This window comes from Phaenicophaeus curvirostris, chromosome 6, assembly GCF_032191515.1.
Source record: "Phaenicophaeus curvirostris isolate KB17595 chromosome 6, BPBGC_Pcur_1.0, whole genome shotgun sequence".
NCBI classification, from domain to species: domain Eukaryota; kingdom Metazoa; phylum Chordata; class Aves; order Cuculiformes; family Cuculidae; genus Phaenicophaeus; species Phaenicophaeus curvirostris.
Window position 1 is genome coordinate 31,076,583 of NC_091397.1, and position 19,601 is coordinate 31,096,183.

The 19,601-nt window shown below is 39.5% G+C and overlaps 1 protein-coding gene across 3 annotated transcripts in view; it reads right to left on the reverse strand.

The window, feature by feature from the left end:
- The window catches only part of ADCY1 (adenylate cyclase 1), a 155,671-nt gene that overhangs the window by 104,263 nt on the left and 31,807 nt on the right, over nucleotides 1-19,601 (reverse strand). For all 3 annotated transcript variants that reach the window (XR_011337652.1, XM_069859714.1, XM_069859712.1), the window contains exon 2: nucleotides 4,556-4,705. Coding sequence is in view for 2 of the 3 variants with exons in the window: in XM_069859714.1 (XP_069715815.1) it covers nucleotides 4,556-4,705 (150 nt within the window). In the remaining variant the exon portion in view is untranslated. The remainder of the gene's footprint in view (nucleotides 1-4,555; nucleotides 4,706-19,601) is intronic.

Genomic DNA, 19,601 nt, shown 5'->3' on the forward strand with positions numbered 1-19,601 from the left:
CCTGTAAGCCTCCTCTGAGTACTGGAAAGCTGCTTTAAGGTTTTCTTGGAGCCTTCTCATCTGTAGGCTAAACAAGCCCAACTCTCTAAGTGTGTCATCATAAGGGAGGAGCTCCAGGCCTCTAATGATCTTAAAGCCCTTGTCTGGACTCACTCTAACAGATCCAGGTCCCTCCCATTCTGAGGACTCCAGAACTGAAACAAATAGTCCAGGTGAGGTCTCACAGGAGCAGAGCAGAGGGGCAGAATCACCTCCCTTAACCTTCTTTTGATGCAGCCCAGGAGACAGTTGGCTTTCTGGGCTGCAAGCGCACATTGCCAACTTAAGTTAAGCTTTTAATCTACCAACAACTGAAGTCCTGCTCTTCAGGGCTACTCTCAATCCATTCTCCGACCAGCCTGTAACTGAGTTTTGGATTGCCCCAACCCATGTGCAGGATCTTTCACTTGGCCTTGCTGAAATTCATGAGATTTGCCTGGGCCCATCTCTCAAGCCTGTTAAGATCCCTCTGGATGGCAACCCTTCCCTCCAGCATGTGGATCACGCCACACAGCATGGTGTTGCCCGCAGACTTGCTGAGGGTGCCCTCAGTCCCATTGTCTGTCTCCAACAATGATGTTAAACAACACTGGTCCCAGTACCAGCCCCTGTGGAACACCACTCATTACCAGCAAACATGTACAAAAGCACTGCAGAGCAACACCAAGGCGCTAATCTTTCTCCCATTACTGCAGCAGCATGGTGTCATACTAGCAAAGGGAACAACTCTTCCTCTCAGCAAAACTAATTAGACTAGATGGAATGCCATGGTTCTGGCCCTGAAGCTAGACACACAGCTGGGTATCTTAGCCCAATGCTTCCTAACTACCTTTATTTTTTTTTATGATTCCTTCAGCTTCTTATGTTAAAGTCTGTAATAAATTTAAATTTTATGCATTGTAGTGTAGTACACAACTATTTCATGAAAGATGGATGCCATCACTAAATAAATTTCTTCAACCCCATTGGTTTGATAGATTAAATGTAAATTCACAAATAGTTTTTAAGATAGCAAACTCCCAGTTCTGGAGACATTGTTATTCTCCATTTGTTTCTCCACCATCATGTTCTAACTGTGAGTACAAAAGCAACGTTTAGGAGGGAAGGAATGATCTAAACAAGCGGCTTGAAAGATGTTCTTTATTTTGCAAACATATTTGCATATACTTAAACAATTAAAAAACAGTGAAGATATCAAAGCTGGTTTTGTGAGTTTTGGAGTTTTGCATGAAGTCAAACACTTTTCCAGTCTTCCTCATATGAAAACAACAGATTAGCCTGAGCTGCAGCAAGTGCATTTCACTGATGAAAATTATACACTTTTTCTCCAGATTCAATGCATATATATGCATAAAAATATTCTATTCTTGGGGGACAACCATGTGTAAGACCTGTTTCAAAGTTGGAGAGATTGGGGTAGTAAACAGCTTCCATGCATCAGGAGACTAAACAGACTACAACGCTTCAGCTTGGAAAGAAAGAGTAGCAGGACTATGAAAGAAACCTACAGCATTGTGAGTGGCATGGAAAAGGTTACTGTACAATCATTACTCATAATTTATCACAAAACGAGCTGGAGAGCACCCAATCAAATCTATGACAAAGGAGTTCTATTTCACAGTGCCTAATTAAGAGTGAAATTCAACATCACAAAACTATGGGGAGGACAAAACTATACACATGCTGAAAGAGACTAGAAAAATGGAAAATGGGTGTCTACAGGCCTTTAAACACAGTGGTCCAGTTGCACTTCAAATTAAGATGGTCTCAGAATTATAAATCTACCACTTCCCTGGAACATGTCATCACAGGAGCCACCACTCTGGGAATTAATACATGGTAAGCCACAACTTCTTTATCAGTTTTCCCTCTGAATCAGATGACAAGCAGCCTCAATGAGCAGCATATTAATTCTTTCTCTTCGCTGAATACATCCCCCATTCCCTATACCTGCTTATTCCATTCTTGATCACTTGGCAAGGAGTGAAGCACTGCTTGAAGGCTGCTTGCAGCTTTGTTAGGGACAACTAATGCTGTGAGTCCTCCAGTGAGTAGGGTGAAAATGTCTTGCTATAGGTGCACAGGATGATCTGGAATTAATGAAGTGGTGACAGAGAGATGGCACAGTGAGAGTAAAGGAGAAGTGCTCAAGTGTTCTGACTGAGCAGGAACAGAACAAGTACAGTTCCAGGGAATGGGATCCACCTCACAATATTTATTCTTAACTGCTTGCTCTGTAAAGGATGGTCTTGCTGCAGAGATTTACAAAAAATGAGAGAAGCAGCTTCTCCAAAGTGAATGATTATAATTATTCGCTTATAGTCTAAAGCTTACTTGGTTCTTGGCCTTTGCTTCTCGTGTTACTCTGGTGTTGCAGTCTAATACTTAGCACTGTAACAAATGGATGATGCCACTATCGAGGCCAGTTATTTGTTGTGACCACAGAGAACAGATAACAGGGTGAACATTAAACTGAATTTTAAAATAAACAGAGTCCCTCTGCTCCTCTTCTCTCCAGCAACACTTTCAAAGCCTGCTGGCAAACCACTGCGGTATGTCTCCAAAAATGAGACATTTGCTTTTGCTCATAAAAACAAATTTATGAAAATTATCATGTGGGGCTATTTCTACAAATTCATCCCACACAAGGAGAACCGCTGTAAGTAGGACACTTAGACATTCAAGTGTGGTATCTGTCTCACACAGTCAACACTTTAACTCCAGAAGGCCATGTATGTTCAATAGCATGGGTTTTTTTTCCTTTCCAATTAGAGACTTGCACAGAAATAAAAGGGAAAGGTTTTAGTATTTTGGATTACAATTCTCAGTTTAAAAGGGCTACAGTACATAGGTCAGAGCATTTGAATGAGACAAGAAAGTGTGATTAAAAATATCAGTCCTTTTTAACATGTAATGTTGGTAGTTCAGAGAACAAAAATACAGGAATGATCACAAAAACTGAACTAGGTCAGCAATGTCTTTTTTCCTCTCAAACACTCTTGAGTATTGCCAGCTGGAAACTTGGGCTACATTAGCCCGCAGCAACTGCAGAACAATTTTGTAGCCTGTAATCATGTCTTAACTCTCACCATGGTTTTAGAGGTATTCCAATATATAATGAGAGCAGCCACAGAAATATTTTGGTGGTATTTCTGACAGCTAATTAGCGTATTTCAGCTCTGTATTGAATTTTACACTATGTTGCATAATGTTACCTTCACAGCTATAGAGAAAAGTGTATTCCCTTCACTGACATTTGCAAAACATTTCTCTAGGTATACCATCAACTTACGTGTAATGTTTTTCCTTTCTTGTGTTTCTATATGCATGGGTAAAACATAAGACAGATCACTAATGTGCTAACTACAGAAACACAAAAAACAGTATTATTTTCATGTTACATCCCACAAAGTTTTCAAAGGCACAAATGGCAGGTTTCCCATGGAAATTGATTTATGGCACATTTGTGTCTTTGAAAATCTGCAGCTTTGGATTACAAAAGAGCAGGATCAAACCTAAAGGCTTTGAACTCAATACACAGCCAGCAAAGATATACAGTTGTTTAAAGAAGATGTCTACTTATTGTAGAGTATGTTCAGGTCATAAAAATGCATTCATTCAATTAATAACAGAAATCACTTAAAGACCTGTGTTATTTCACACATAGGAATAGACTTGCTAGAGAAGTTGCAAGTGAAAGAAAGTAAAAGCATGTTAGGCACACAAGTTTTGACGACCTCAACATCCTGTATAGCAAGGTTGGAATGCCACTTAGGTGCTTTATTGGCCTGTTACCATCATTGCACAGAGGTCAATGGAGTTATACCCAGCATGGCCCTCTATTATCACCTAGACAGAAATAAAAATCTAGTCCAACACTTACAGATGAACAGATCTCAGTAGGTTTAAGATTCGGATCTGTGAGTAATGACAGCAAGGTCCTTAGTATAGTGGGTTTTTCTCACTGTTTTCAAATCTGCTTCGAATACTGATTGATAGAACCGTGTGAAATAAATGATCAAACTACTAAGGTGGCTTTTGAAAAAAGGTATAAATTATTATCACAGATATTCATATATATCAATGCAGCCACTTTTCCACAAAATGTGGATTTTTTTTTTTATAGGTGTCATGAATGCAAACAGATTACAGTACACAGAGCCAGCAGTATTTACAGCATATTTAACACTCACCTGAAAACATACATGCCCCCCAGGATCTTACATTGCAATAGTACGTTAGCACCACCTCACCCCTGAAAAACATCCCCTCTGGTGCTGGAACTTACAGTAGCCATGGGATCAGCCTGTACCTTCTGCGTGTGCTGCAGAAGAAGAGTAGAGTATGCATAGGAGAAGAAGAGCTGGAGCAGCTGGGGGGATGCAGCACCCTTCTTTTACAATGGAAACACACATGCCCTCTCATGCACTCAACAGCAATGTCCCGACCCATGGTTCACATAACTACAGTCATCACAGAAGGAATACAGCAAATGAAATAAGGCTTAGAAACTGACCTGCTTTTCATTTTCATCCTCCAGCTTCAGCCTGTCCTCAATGCAGTTCCTGGCCTGAAGGAACGCCTTCCTCTGAGCCCTTTCTGTCAAAATCCTCACAAAGACCCCATACAAATTTACACTGACAAAAAGGATTGCATTGGCCACAAGCTGTAAGAAATAAAGAAAAATAAATGAATATTTTAAAATACAGATTTTTATTTTACATTTCTACTCATCAAAATCTTTTAAAAAAAAGGCAAAGAAAGAAAAAGTACTGCCTTTAAAAATTTTGCCTTGCTAGCCATGTTACTGATACTCCTTCCCACAACCCAACTGCAGTGAAGAAATTATAATAGCTACCACAAGTCTGGCCAAGCAATATTGCATAATACAGAACTTCACATCTGCTGAAGTTTATGTCCCTTATGACGATCTCTAGCTTATCACTTTCATTCAGCATCAGTTCTTTCGGCAACCTGTTGGCAGATGTGTCCATCTAATAAGGACAGCTGCAACTTCCGTGTGTGTTCAACTTCGAGATGTTTGGAAGACCAAAATTATTTACCTATACCTTCATAAAGTAGGGATATTACTGTCTCTTTTATTTTGAGAAACAAGGCATTGACAAAATCTGTGACTAAATAAAAATGTATGCCTGGGTACACCAAACTTTCATATTGTGCAGTTTGCATTTGGAAAACATGCTTCTCTTCCTGTATCTGTAATATGAGCGACTGTACTGCATTTCTTGAGAAATTGTCCAAAATATTGCTGATGCTACCCAGCAGCAGACCTCTCAGAAGGTACTGAGTGCTTTAAAATGATGGCTCTTGGCACAAACCAAGTGCCACTGCAAATGCTACAAGCAGGGACAACGAATTACTGCAGAATTGCTTCTGTCAACAGTGTTTTGATAAAGGACACATAAATGACCCAATTTCTATTCTGGGTTACTTTAATGTTACAACAATATACGATAAAGTTAGTTAACTAATATAAATAACTCATTAGCTGCTTGCACGCATACAACTTCCCTATCTAAGACAATCTTGTCAAAGACTCTCACTGCTTCTTTGAGGTCTGAAACATGTCTTCAGATCGTATATTCTGCAATCCAATACAGTATTTGTTTAGAAAGGAGGCAATAATGCCTGTTTGTTCACCCAATATCTCTTCAGTCTCATTCTCCATATTTACTCTAGTTAGTGTAACAGCATCATGATAAGGATCCAAGAGACTCCTAAGTTTCAAAATTTCAGAAATCAGCTGGCACGCAAATTGGCCAAGACTGGGTATAATAACAGAAAAGATATTACAGCAACTAACGTGATTGATGTTAAATTCCTATGCATCTAGAAAGTTCATAAAGACCATGTAACTGACATTTATTTATTAATTTGAAGTATACATTTCAAGTTAGTACTGGACCTTATGGTCACCAATATAAGCGAACTCATCAATGATATTAGGATCGGAGGCAGCCTGGGCTGCAGTGATCACACAATGGTGGAGTTCAAGGTCCAGAGGGATATGGGACAGGTGAGGAGTATAGTCAGGACACTAAATTCCAGGAAAGCAGACTTCCAGCTCTTCAAGGAATTACTCAGTAGGATCCCCTGGGACATGGTCCTCCAGGACAAGGGTGTGGAACAGAGCTGGAAATTACTCAAGGATGCTTTCCATAAAGGGCAAGAGCGCTCAGTCCCCATATGTAGAAAATCAGGCAGGGAAGGGAAGAGACCAGCATGACTGAGTCGATACCTGCTGGTTAAACTAAAGAAGAAGAGGGAACTGCACGGGCAATGCAAGCAGGGACAGGGAACCTGGGACATACATAGAGACACTGCCCAGTTGTGTAGGGTTTAAGTCAGGAAGGCCAAGGCACAGCTGAAGCTAAACTTGGCAAGGGAAGTAAAGACTAACAAGAAGGGCTTCTAAAGTTGGGTCAATCAAAAGAGGAAGGTCAAAGAGAATGTACCCCCACTGATGGATGGAAATGGTGATCATGTATCAACAGACAAGGAGAAGGTTGAGGTACTTAACTTTTTTGCCTCAGTCTTCACTGACAATTGGTCTCCTCACCCCTCCTGGGTCATAGGACAAGATGGTGACCAGGGGGGTAAACCAGCCAGCATGGCTTCACCAGGGGCGAATCCTGTATGACTAATTTAGTGGCTTTCTATGATGGGGTAACTGTCTCAGTGGACACGGGAAAACAGACAGATGTGATATATCCAGACTTCTCTAAAGCCTCTTGACACGACCCCCCACAATATCCTGCTCTCTAAATTGCAGAAATATGGATCTGATGGGTAGGCGGTACAGTGGATAAGAAACTGGTTGGATGGTCATATTCAAAGAGTAGTGGTCAATGGCTCGAAGTCCAGATGGAGATCCATGAAAAGTGGTGTCCCTCAGGGCTTCCGTACTGGGCCCGGTGCTGTTTAATATCGTCATCAATTATATTGACAGCGAGATTGAGTACACTCTCAGCAAGAATGCAGATGACACCAAGATGAGTGGTATAGTTGCCACACTAGAATGACGGGATGTCATCCAGAGGGACCTGGACAGACTGGAGAAGCGGGCCTGTGAGAACTTCATGAGGTTCAACAAGGCCAAGTGCAAGTTCCTACACCTGGGTCAGGGCAATCCCCATTTTCAGTACATGATGCAGGATGATGTAATTGAGAGCTGCCCTTGGGGATGAACTTGGGGGTGCTAGTCAATGAGAAGCTCGACATGAGCTGGCAATGTGCACTCGTAGCCCAGAAGGCCAACTGCATCCTGGGCTGTACCAAAAGAGCACCATGAGAGTGGCAAGACACTGGCAGAGGTTGCCCAGGGAAGCTGTGGATGCCCCATCCCTGAAGGTGTTCAAGGCCAGGTTGGATGGGGCCTTGGGTATCCTGATCTAGTGGGATGTGTCCCTGCCTATGGTGAGGGGTTGGAACTAGATGACCTTTAAGGTCCCTTCCAACCCTAACAATTCTACGATTCTATTAGCTCTACTGTTGCATAATCTGCTAGTGTAAATTGAATCATATAATCACAGAATAATTGAATCATAGAATCCCTAGGCTGGAAAAGACCTTTGAGATCACCAAGCCCAACTGTACCTGTCCACTACTTAATCACATCCCTAAGTGCTTCATCTACCCACCTTTTAAACACCTCCAGTGATGGCAACTCAATCACCTCCCTGGGCACCCTGTTCTAGCCTGATAACCCTTTCAGTGAATAAGTTTTTCCTAATGTCCAACCTGAACCTCCCCTGGCACAGCTTGAGGTCATTCCCTCTTGTCCTATCACCTATCACTTAGGCAAAAAGACCAACACCCACCTCTCTACAACCTCCTTTCAGGTAGTTGTAGCCAGTGATAACGTCTCCCGTCAGCCTACTCTTCTCTAGTCTATAAAAAACTCCAGTTCCCTCAGCCACTCCTCATAAGAGTTGTTCTCCAGCTCCTTCACCAGCTTTTTTGCCTTTCTCTGGACATGCTTCGGCACCACAATGTCTTTCTTGCAGTGAGAGGCCCCCAAACTGAACATCGTATTTGAAGTGTAGCCTCACCAGTGCTGAGCACAGGAGCAGAATCACTTCCCTGGTCCTGCTGGCAAAGCTGTTTCTGGTACAAGCCAAGATGCTATTGGCTTTCTTGGTCACTTGGACACACAGCTGGCTCGTGTTCAGTTGGCTGTCAACCAACACACCCAAGTTCTTCTCTGCCAGGCAGCTTTCCAGCCACTCTTTCCCAACTGTCCTTCTGGACAGGGGTTTTGTGTCCCAAGTGAAGGACTCTGCACTTGCCCTTGTTAAACTTCATCCCACTGGCCTCAGTCCATCAATCCAGCCTGTTCAGATCCCTTTGCAGAGCCTCCCTACCCTCAAGTAGATTGACACTTCCTCCCAGCTCAATGTCATTCGCAAACTTATTAAGGACACATTGAATCCCCTCGTCCAGGTCATTGATAAAGATATTGAACAGGACTGGACCCAGCACTGAGCCCTGGGGAACACCACCTGTGACCAGCCTCCAGCTGGATTTAGCTCTATTTACCATGACTCTTTAGGCCCAGCCATACAGCCAGTTTTTTACCCAGCAGAGGGTGTGCCTGTCCAGGCCAGTGGAAGCCAGCTTCTCAAGGACCATACTGTGAGAAATGGTGTCAAAGGCCTTTTTGAAGTCCAAGTAGATCACATCCACAGCCTCTCCCTCATCCATTAAGTGGGTCACCTTGTCATAGAAGGCAACCAGGTTAGAAGATGAGACCACTGTCCTTGTTTGCACTGCATGGCGAGTACAGTTGTATCAAAAACACAATCAAATTTTAAAAAGAAATAAAACCACTGACATCATTGTAGAGAATGCTTACTGACTAACGGGACTAGGGTTGAAGGCTTGAATTCAGCCAGTATGGTAACCAAAGATCTAAAATTACATCTAGTAACTCCCTGCTGATTTTGCGGAGCCTTTGGGACATATTTTACCCTACAAAATATGTAAGTTTCTAATATGTGTACTGAATAGTAGTATATGTCTCCATCTCCTGTGATCTCAGTATAGTGGGAAGAATTGAAAGATTTATTCTGGATGGCTTCTCCAGACCTTCATAAATTCATAAACCCTTTAACTTTTACCTTCAAAGGACATCAACAACAACTTCCCTGCAAACATTCTCACCAGTGCAAAATCATAAGATTCTCTGTGACAGTAAAGGGAGGTATGCCTAGCATTACTGTTTTCTTTCTCCTCAGATAGCCAAAAAGGTAGCAGTTACCTTGCAAGAGCTAACACCAGTGAAAAACGGTGTTACAGCTTCCTCCTGGGTACTGAAATGTAGGTTCAGGTGTCATCAGTCAGAAGAATTTCAACCTAAGGATCTCATATACCAGTTACTCATATGCCACTTCTCAAACATGGCAATACAGATGGAAAAACTTTGAAGATAAAAAGCAGTACAAAAGCATATCATTTTTATGACATGGTCTGAGCATAAACAGCCTGCGATTCCTATCCTGCTTTATTTTGTGTCATCACAGAGAACTGTTTGAGGTATATCAATTTTCAACACACGTTAAAGCCTACTAAAATGAAATACTGTAGAAATTCTAGTAGAATTCTGTTTTTAGACATCTGAATGTGGCTGCACTCATCTCTGCATTTTATCATGCCAAAATGTAGTGACAACAGTGTACTTCAAAGCTAATTGTTACAAGTGCAATGGAATAAAACCAGAAAGGATTTGTAAATACAGTACTCAAAGGCAGTAGAGAGAGCCCACAGAATAAACAATCATGACAGTTACAGACAGCGCAACTACTTGACACTGCCCATATACAAACCAGCTGTTAATAACACAAGGTGAAAAACTATTACTGTCTTTATGTCAGATATCAGAGAGGCCTAAGACATTAAAAAAAAAAAAAGTCAATTCAGTTTTCAACTGGAAGCAATAAAAGACCATATATCGTAAAAATGTGCCAGCAGTTCTGGGGCTATCATGATTTCACTCAAGGAACAGTGATCATCTGGACTGGAGGTAACCAGTATGTCGGTTCCTGCAATCATGCAGCCACTTTCAGACTCAGCAGGGTAAGCAATTTTCACATGTGCTTTGAATGGTTTAAGATAAAACAGAGGCTTAAGTGTCAGCTCTGGCCTGCAGGGAATTGGGGAAAGTGATAAAGCCAGTAAAAGATTCATAGATTTCAAGATGTGAGAAAATAAAGTAGGGCAGATTGTCTCCTGAGGTAAGAGTTCCTTCCCTCCACAACCCATTTTCTGCTTAATTACTATTTTTTCCCCAACTGCACGCTACATATATCTCTCTCTAGGTTTCTCAAATGCATGCTGTTTCCTAGTCCCTTTCATTTTAGTATGTAAATATGTACCTCTCTACATATGCATATACATACATATATAACTTACACACATTATGTGTTGAAAGTCCAGGAAAGATTAAGAGACTTACTATTAAAACTAAGCATCTTTGAAGAGGCACCAAGGAATCCAGAACTGCTGAAATATCAAGGAATTTAATTTTAAGTCATTCCAACACCCGCTATACCATTGCTTGTAGCAAAAAAAGAGTGCTCTTCAGGTTTCACCATTGTCTTCTATTTACAGAATTACCAAAGAACAATTTATTTAATGCAACACATAGGGACTCAAAGATATTTTTGTGCTGCAACCTCTTTCAAGTCATGCTGTTCTCACATTCCATAATGAGATTACAGGTTAGCCAGAATAAAAAAAAGGACATCAAGGTCATGAAAGCCTTTTACTTTTTTATTTATTTATTGTTGTCACTGAATCTTGTATTGTGCGTTCTGCATAACTGCTGGCCTGTTTCCTCTAGAGGGTATTACCAAACGCAGACTTCCAAGTTTTTGTGAGCGGACTAGTCAGTGAAGAGGGTTTGGCAGTTCCAGCAGGTATTTCAACCAAATTTCTCTTTCCTGTTTTTTTTTTTTCTAAATTGAATTTCTGTGGTCTCGTGTTACTTTTGGTAGGAAACTCAAATTGTGCAATACAGCAACGCCCATAAAGAAATGAGCAAATAATTTTGGAGTTAAGCACGTAATGTGCACACGCATACCCAAGACACACCCCCCCCCCAAATGATCTCCACTTCTTGAGTTTGTGTTGACTGTGTTTACTTAGCAGACTAATTCAGGTAAACAAATGCATAGTAGATGGTTCAAACCAGAAGCTGTTTTTCTTTGTGAAGTACCATTCTGCTTGTCTTACTAAACTGCCTCAAAGAAAAATGTGGCTATTTCACAAAGGTGTAAATAACTTCTGGATCACTCAAAGACTTTTTCACAAAGTGGTATTCACATGGATGGATACTGAAATACCCAACTGACGCAGACTAAATGAGAAATACAAATTAGGAGAGAAGAAAAATTCAGGACACTCCTTCAGAACTTCACTATGCTTTCCAAAAGCTAGGTTTGTGGTATCATTGGGCCTGAAAAGGGATTTCAAAAGTTACCACTTCCAGGATCATATCAATATTCAATTTATTGCTAGCAGCATGAGTTCTCACAATATCCCATGAAGTAGAGAAGAGTGGAATATGTAGGAAATGTGGCCAGCATTTCCCAGTGAAGGTTAAAATTTGTAGAAAAGACAAGACCAATGTGGTTCATGTATCTTACCCCTCAGATATCTGATACGACAAGAGGCATGGAGGGCCTGAATTCTACTTCCATGTTTCACTGTTAATTGAATTTTACTGCAATTAATTTCCATGCCACTATTCTTCCTGTCATGCAGAAAATGTAACATTTACTCATTCTGTCAAAATACTTTGAGACATGGCAATGAAATGCATTACTGTAAAATATGAATGTCAGTTGTGAGGCATACCTCTAAGGAAAGAATCATGAGTGGCTTACCAAAATGAGTCAGTGCTTCCACCATTAAAACTCGTGAAGAACAAGGCAAGACTGTGCTGTTTATTAAAAATGTTGATATCATGACAAGACCTTTTACAAGTTTAAACAAAAATAATTCCTCTTTTTCCTGTTATGGTGTCACTACTGGAGCAGTGCTTTATTTACAGCACAAGACTGCATAAAACAATTGCCTGTTGATCCTGACATGGTTTTGTTAAGTTCAGTAATTCAATTAATCAACTAATTTCACAACCTTTTGAAAACACTTAACTGCTACATCTGCTCCCTCCGTTTGCTGAAGTGGCATAACACAAGACAAGTGAACTTCTTAGTTCCTGACTGCATCCCAAAAACCACACTCACTTACCAGAAAAGGCAGTCAAACAAATCTTCTTTAAGTAAATGACACTCTTATTTTTCTCAGCTTTTGTCCTAACTAGTTTAGACCGTGTACTAAGAAAATATTGTTCTGCTGTGCTATTCTCCATGGTTTCTGCTTCATTCACACCCCTCCCGATTCTTCAGAGACTAGTTATTTCAGAGATAACATGTTGAATGAGAGAAGATGTCACTGTTGATGAAAAGATAGCAGCCTTGGAGTCTCTATAGCCTCAAAAGTCCAAAAAAACCCCCTTTTAGGATATCTGGGAAGCTGTGTCTATTTAACCATAGCCAGTTTTTTAAGGTGTACACGCAGTGTGTAATTGCAGAAATCCACTCTGTGCCTCTCCCTCTGCTTGCCTACCTGTTTGACCAAAGAACAAAACATAATTTATAACCACTGTTTAAAATACATGCCATAAACTTTTCTAAAAAATGCCCTCTACAAATGGAGTGCCACTGAGAGCCACCAAGCACACCAGTGTTAATAAGTTAATTTATTGCATTTTTGTCAGAATGACACCTCCTTTTAACTTGGAAACATGCACTAGGAGAACAGATTAGTACAGCTCCCTCTCACATTTTACAGAGTTGGCTGTTTAACCCACGCCTGTAGTACGTACCTCTGAGATTAAGTAGCAGAGAATTATGATAGAATATCAGAACTAGGGCTAACTGAGTCATAAATATTGAATTCTAAAGCTTATGTAGTACTGAAGCTTAAAAGCATTCTGATAAAGGTATCTGTGATTATATAAAATATCAAATATTTGTTTTGCTGAATTCCCAGAGCGTCAACTGCGAGCCCATCAATACTCTCACTCAGATGTGTGATGTGAATCTATGACTTTAATTTCTGGCTCCTATTTCTGAGATTCTCAGCACTTGTGCCTTTTTTAGTAAATTTCTGAAAGGAACTCAAAATTCCACCAGTTTTACCTTTCACATTAGAAACAAAATGCATCTTTATTTTAAGGTACTATGACTTCTGGATATTTTAATTTTATTTTTTTTATTTGGCCGGAGACTATTGAAATGCTTACGTGCAAGAACTTTTCTTCTTAGCTACATTTTTTCCAACTGAAAAACAAGGCAGCTGATTTTTAGGGAATAGGAAAAGTATCATCAGCCAGGAGACTTACAGGTAATACAGAACAGAGCAATGGTACAGAAAATTTTAGAAATAAAAAATAAAGGACTGCATGGAAAATACTGCAAGCAGCACACAGGCTGAAATACCCTCAAGCATAAGTTCTCAATCACTTCAAACGATTTAAAATAATGAATAATTTCATAAAATCTGCATTTGGAAAAAGAAACCAAAAAAACCCACAAACCCCCAAACTAAACACATAGCAGTATTCTCTCAGAAATCGTTAGTACTGACACAACAAACTACCCAGAAAAAAGTAAAAGTATTCTTGCCGTCTGGCTTGCAAGGCACAACCCACACATTTTTTTTTTGTGCTGAGAAGAGAGAGGCAAATGTTACTCAAACTCTTTCCTGATTTACATGTTACGTTCTTTTATGGCATATTGTAAGTCACCACAGAACAAATAAGCCTCCAGTTCTTCTGTGCTTTTGGGGTGGGTTGTTACGTTTTGCAGTTTTTTGGACATTACAATTGTTCCTAAGCACTGTGAATAGCTACTATCGAACACAAAAGACTTAGAACATATTGCAAACACTACTTTAAACAATTTTTTTAGAAATTATGGCCAGTGTTTTTATTTATTTGTGCCTATTATTTAATTGCTTGACAGAGTCCGGGTGATCAGCCCCTGAAGCTGTTCTATATCAACAAAAAACCTGCAGCTTTCTCCCGTTTTCCTCTTAGTAAGTAGAGGCTGTCCATCAAGTAAACATGCATTTAGAACATAGTAATCTGTTGTCCAAAATTTGTTTCCATTTGTTCCAGTACTTGTGTCCCGCCAAGAATCCATCTGAATATCTTAATGCCTTGCAGTAATTAAATACATTAAAAAAAAAGATCTGTGGGGATATACAGTCCAAGCCAGTTTGAAACCTTTGTTGGTATTGTAGTTGCTAGGTGACTAGACATTCAGATCTTAAATGCAATTTTTCTTCATTGGAGTCCTGTGCATGGCTGAGAAAAAGCATTTAGCAGCCTCAGACTTGCGTCTGGCTGCTGTAGACAGGAAGCATTTCTTATCTAGCGTACAGCTCTTAGACTACAGAGACACAAAATAAGGCCATGGCTTCAGTTCAGGAAGGGGCACCACATTTTCAGATTGGTCCTGTAACAACCCAAGAGGAAGATTGCCCAGACTGAGTGGGACAGCCTCCTTCCCAGGCTCCCAGCCAAGCTCCTTTTGCAGCCCACTGTATGTCACCAGCCAACTAAATTCACTGTTGTCTCACGCTCCAGTGGCATGATTTGATTACATCCGTAAAAGTACTCCACAGTGGGCCTCTTATGGGACCTGGCTTACTTAAGACTGATAGCTGTGTGCTGAGCTCCTGCACATTCTGGCAGCTGGAATGCACTTCTAGCTTTTCACTCAGGATCAGTCTTTCAACACATGGATCTTTCAAGTCTCAGCTCTGTTTTCCAGTGGTTCAAGATCAGCCTTGTCAAACCTAGGAACTGTGCTGCTGGGGATGAAGTACTATCCCCGGATTTTATTATACATACGGCACAGATACTGCACCATCTATTTGGTACTGAAATGACACTCTCCTAGGCTGTACACAGGCTACTCACAAAGAGGGCTTGAATTTTGCTCCTGGAATACTGAGTACATAAAACCTAGGAAATGCAACACTCATGCATAAAATCCCGAAGTGCCTTTTTTCAATTTAACTTCAGGGGACTTTCTCACATTCTGGGAGACAGTCATGTATACAACCAGGTTCCCAAGTCAGTGTATGTCTGTTAGGTGTGATCACAGGCACATCGCAGATGAGATAAAAATCACAGGTTAAGTTCAAGCAGCTGTCCAAATATTATGCTGTAATGAACTTATCATTAGAAAATCATACTGAAATGCGTTACTTAAGGTCTTATATAGCAAATGTAGGTCATTTTTGGTAACCCAACCGGTGTCAGGTACACATTTTTCACATCAAGCATGGGACCACATATTTATTTCATGCCACTAAAAAAATTTTGCCCCCAAAACGTCAAGAAGTATACAGAAGTCTTCTAAAAAGCCACCTGCAAATTAAATTGAATGACTAAACTGTGAGGCCTTGGATCTCACTCACTGCCAAAACACCTTGTCCTTTTCCAGATGAATGAAGGCAGCTGGAGATAAAGAGGGGGAAAAGTGCATACGGTGTTGCTCTGGTTGCCTGCATACCGCTAAATGAAAACATGACTGCATTAGAACTAAAGTGACCTTAGCTGGTTTCTCTTTCCATCAGAAGGATTGTTTGCTATGCCTGACAAATGTCCTCTTGTTTCTTTTTTCTCTTTTTTTCTTCTCCAAGTAGTTGGTGAATGATGTCAATACTGGTCAAATGTCCTGAAAAGATAGAAGTGTTTGCCTTGAGGAAACTACATGTTATTATGTAGAGCCCGTTTACTTTTCTCCTATTGTGCTTTACAACTTGCTAGAGCTGTCTCTGCAGATAATAAGATTTTCGCTCTGCAGGGTCATTTAAGCTATGGTATCTTCTGTCAGTGTTGGCACTTGAGAGCTTCAATACTGTCGAAGTTGCAAAGAAACAACTTAAGCAGAAAAAATAAAAGAATGCCAGCCATTTTCTTGTTCAACTTTGAAAATTATCTTTGCAAAGAGAAACCAACTATACATTATGTCACTAAGCAGCTGATCAAACGAGAAATCAATGAAAGATTAAAAAAAAATATTTCCAGTCACATTTGCACTTGAGAGACTTGGTAGGAAAACAAGAAGATATACTTCTGTTTAACAATTGACTTCACCAGTCAATGATTTCAAGAGAAGTCAAAAAAATTCTAAATATTTAGGACCAAAGAACCTCACTTTCAGTCAGTGATCCTAAAAATCAAGTTTGTTATTAGAATCTCTAAGCTGTATGATTAAAAATAATCTAAGTGTGCTAAAAAATGGAGGCATGATTCCGTGATTGGGGGTTTGGGTAGTGTTCCAAAATTATTCATACAAACCTCCTTGCTGGATCAGGACCTCAGAAAGAACAATATGCCAATTTTGTGAGCAACAGGATGCTTTTAAAGACATATCAGGAGATCATATGACTAATAGCTTCTTGGGTTATATGATCTGGTCACGTGTAGGTTTTTCTGGTTCTGTTTTAATGTAACATCATTTGAATGCAGAAAGTGATAGTGGAAAAAAAGTCACAGTATCGTGAATGCCAAGCATTTAAAAATACTGAACTGCAGAAATAAATCAAAGTGTTAGGTCACAAACCTGGAGGAGGGTAAGAGATAACAGGACATAAAACAACTATTGTTTTGGAAGATGAGGAATAAATGCTGGTAAAAGGAAGATAAAAAAAGAAAGAAGGAAAATAATGGTAAAAAGTGGAACTGAGACATGCCTAATCTGAAAATAAAAGAAGAGCAAAAGAATAACAGGGGTAAAATTACAGACATGATGCTAAATTTAGAGAAAATTTAGCACGGTCTCGAAAACTGCTATTTTTTCATTTTTCTGTTGCCAATGTCATATTTTATTATGTCCTGTTAGAAACAGGTTTTTGGTTTTTTTCCCTTGAATGAAAGAGATGATAGATAAGGATCATGGACTGCTATTCTTTAACTTGTGAACGAGGTGTCTTCCTGGGATATTTTTTGCTCCTATTGCTAACAAAATACTCAGAAACTCATCCCAAATTTCATTTAAACAAGGAAGGTCCTCCTTCCCACAAACTGTCTGTTGGGCCTATTTTCTGCTTTGAATGCCTTGTCAGTTCTGGTTAGCTTAAGGCTGTCCATCAAGCTAACGATGTGCAATCTTAAATAGAAATGGTGCTATTTCGATGTACATGTTACAAGAAATTGCAAACAGAATAATTTTATGCCCCAGAAAAGACAAGAATGGGATTTAACTGAGTTACTGAGAATTCTGAAAATTACAGAGGAAAACATAATACATCAGCAATTTCTTATTTTGCTTCAAAACAAATGAGAAAGGGAAGACAATATTAAGCCCCAAAGCAAGCTTCTCACTAGAAAAAAAAATAATAAGAGTCAATTGCAAGTTCTATAATATGTCATATTATGTCATATTACACCTTAACTGTATACAAAATCTCCTCTTAAGGTTTGCTTACTGCATTCTCTTTCGCACAAAGAAATGAAGAAATAACAAGTATAGAATAAGACTTGTATTCTTCAGTGCTGCTGTATTTTTACTTTCTTCTGGTGAGCTCTGCATGGTCTTTGTCTGACTCAATAGATGCAAGATAAATCAAGGACTGTTTTTGACATGTTTACAATGGCAAAAAAAAAAAAATGCCCAATAGATATGGGCTGGCAGCTGGAACGAGGCAGTGCTCAGGATGCCCTCACTATGTGCATTGAGGAAAAGTTACTTTGGATCAGCTCTGACTTGGTCTTGTGGACTGAACACCCGTTACCCACTTTGCAATTAAGCTTCTGGTCTTAAAGGCACAAGATGCATTTCCAGAATACAGACAAGAGATTCGCACTTTTCTTGGTGCCTTTGTCCCCCCACCCCGCCCCAAGCATGAAAAAAAAAAATAAGAAACAGGCCAGAAACATTAAGTAAGAAAATATAATTTCACAGTACACTACAGCTTCTCCATTTTTCTTTTTTTCCCTTTTCTGTACTTAAGAGTGAAAATAGATGTGAAACATTCTTGCAGCAACAGCATACTAGTTATATTAACTTTTATGTCTCTAAAGACTTGTACATATTAGATTATGCTAATGAAGAGTTTGCTTTACTGTCATCATTATTAGTCTTTTTTTAATGTATGATTTGAAGTGAAGATAACAATGATGAAACATAAAAACAATTTTTTATGTCAATTCCTTCAAAAATTTTCTTGGCCAGGTTCTGATGAGCTGAGGATCTCTTGGGAGATTGCCCCAGATACTAAGACAAAGTACTTATGTTAGCTATTCACAAACCCTTTAATAAGAAATCCTAACTTACACAGATACATTCACTAGGGATAGTTTTCATGCCTTCAGAACTAAATACCAGTGATCTGATCCTAATTCCCTCAATGAAGTAATCTGAAATACTTCTTAAAAGAACATAGCATCAAACACTGCGTCAAGGGTTATTGAAAGTTGGGGTGGTAACAGAATTTCACTTAAAACCCTTAAAAAAAGGAAGCGTTGAATTAGTAATTTTGGAACAGGATGAGTTTTTCAACAAGGATGAACTTCATAGAAATAAAAGATGTGTCAAAATAAAAACATGAACTGAGGAGTTTATACAAGGTGGAAAATCACACAGAGTACACATCCTTTGCAAGTGAAGTAACAAACGATTACTTAGACCAAGGACAGCTGCAGAGAGAAACAATGAAGAACAGCTCAAACTAGTCAAGTCCCATCTAAAGAGAGTACAGAAAGTAGGTAGTCAGGCCAAATGGGTATTTGTTTCTATGCCAATACAGAAAGAACTGAGAAGAATAAAAGTTGAATATTGGATGAAAACCATAATATCAGAAGGCTACTAAAAAGAAAATGATCAGTGGGACACAGTAAGGAGCAAAATACATGAGGAAAAACAAGAGACACAGTCACACAAGGAGTGGTGCTATGCATTAAAGGAAGCACACAGCACAGCCAGACGATTGAGTTAACTGTACTGAGATGTAACAGAATCTCCATGGATTAAAATTTGATACTTATGCAGGAAACGCATATTAAGAAGGCAATACTATTACAGCCTGAGGAAGATGGAAAGAAAGGAGTATGGTTCATTTGGGAGCTTTCAGAGAGGCTGTTGCTGCAGAACACAGACTAAAGAGAAACTCAGTATGTAGAACCAGTAACTATTACACTGAATCATGGAACTAAGACAAACTTTTAGATCCCAGAAATGACTGCTTCCAGAAACAGCTAAATGGAGAACTAACAGGAGAAGTACTCCTGAACATTTTTCTGACCTCTTTCCTAATAACTGCTTCAAAATGTTAATATCAAAGAACTCGTAAACACAAAGTACTTAGATACCCTTGCAGGGATAAAGGAAAAAATCAAAAATCAACCCACAAAACAAATCAAAGAGAAAATCTACAGTAGTGTTTGGTTTGAAAAGGAGGAACTGTTCTTATTTACAAGGAATATATCAGGGAACCTCTCTTCAACTGAACTATCCATG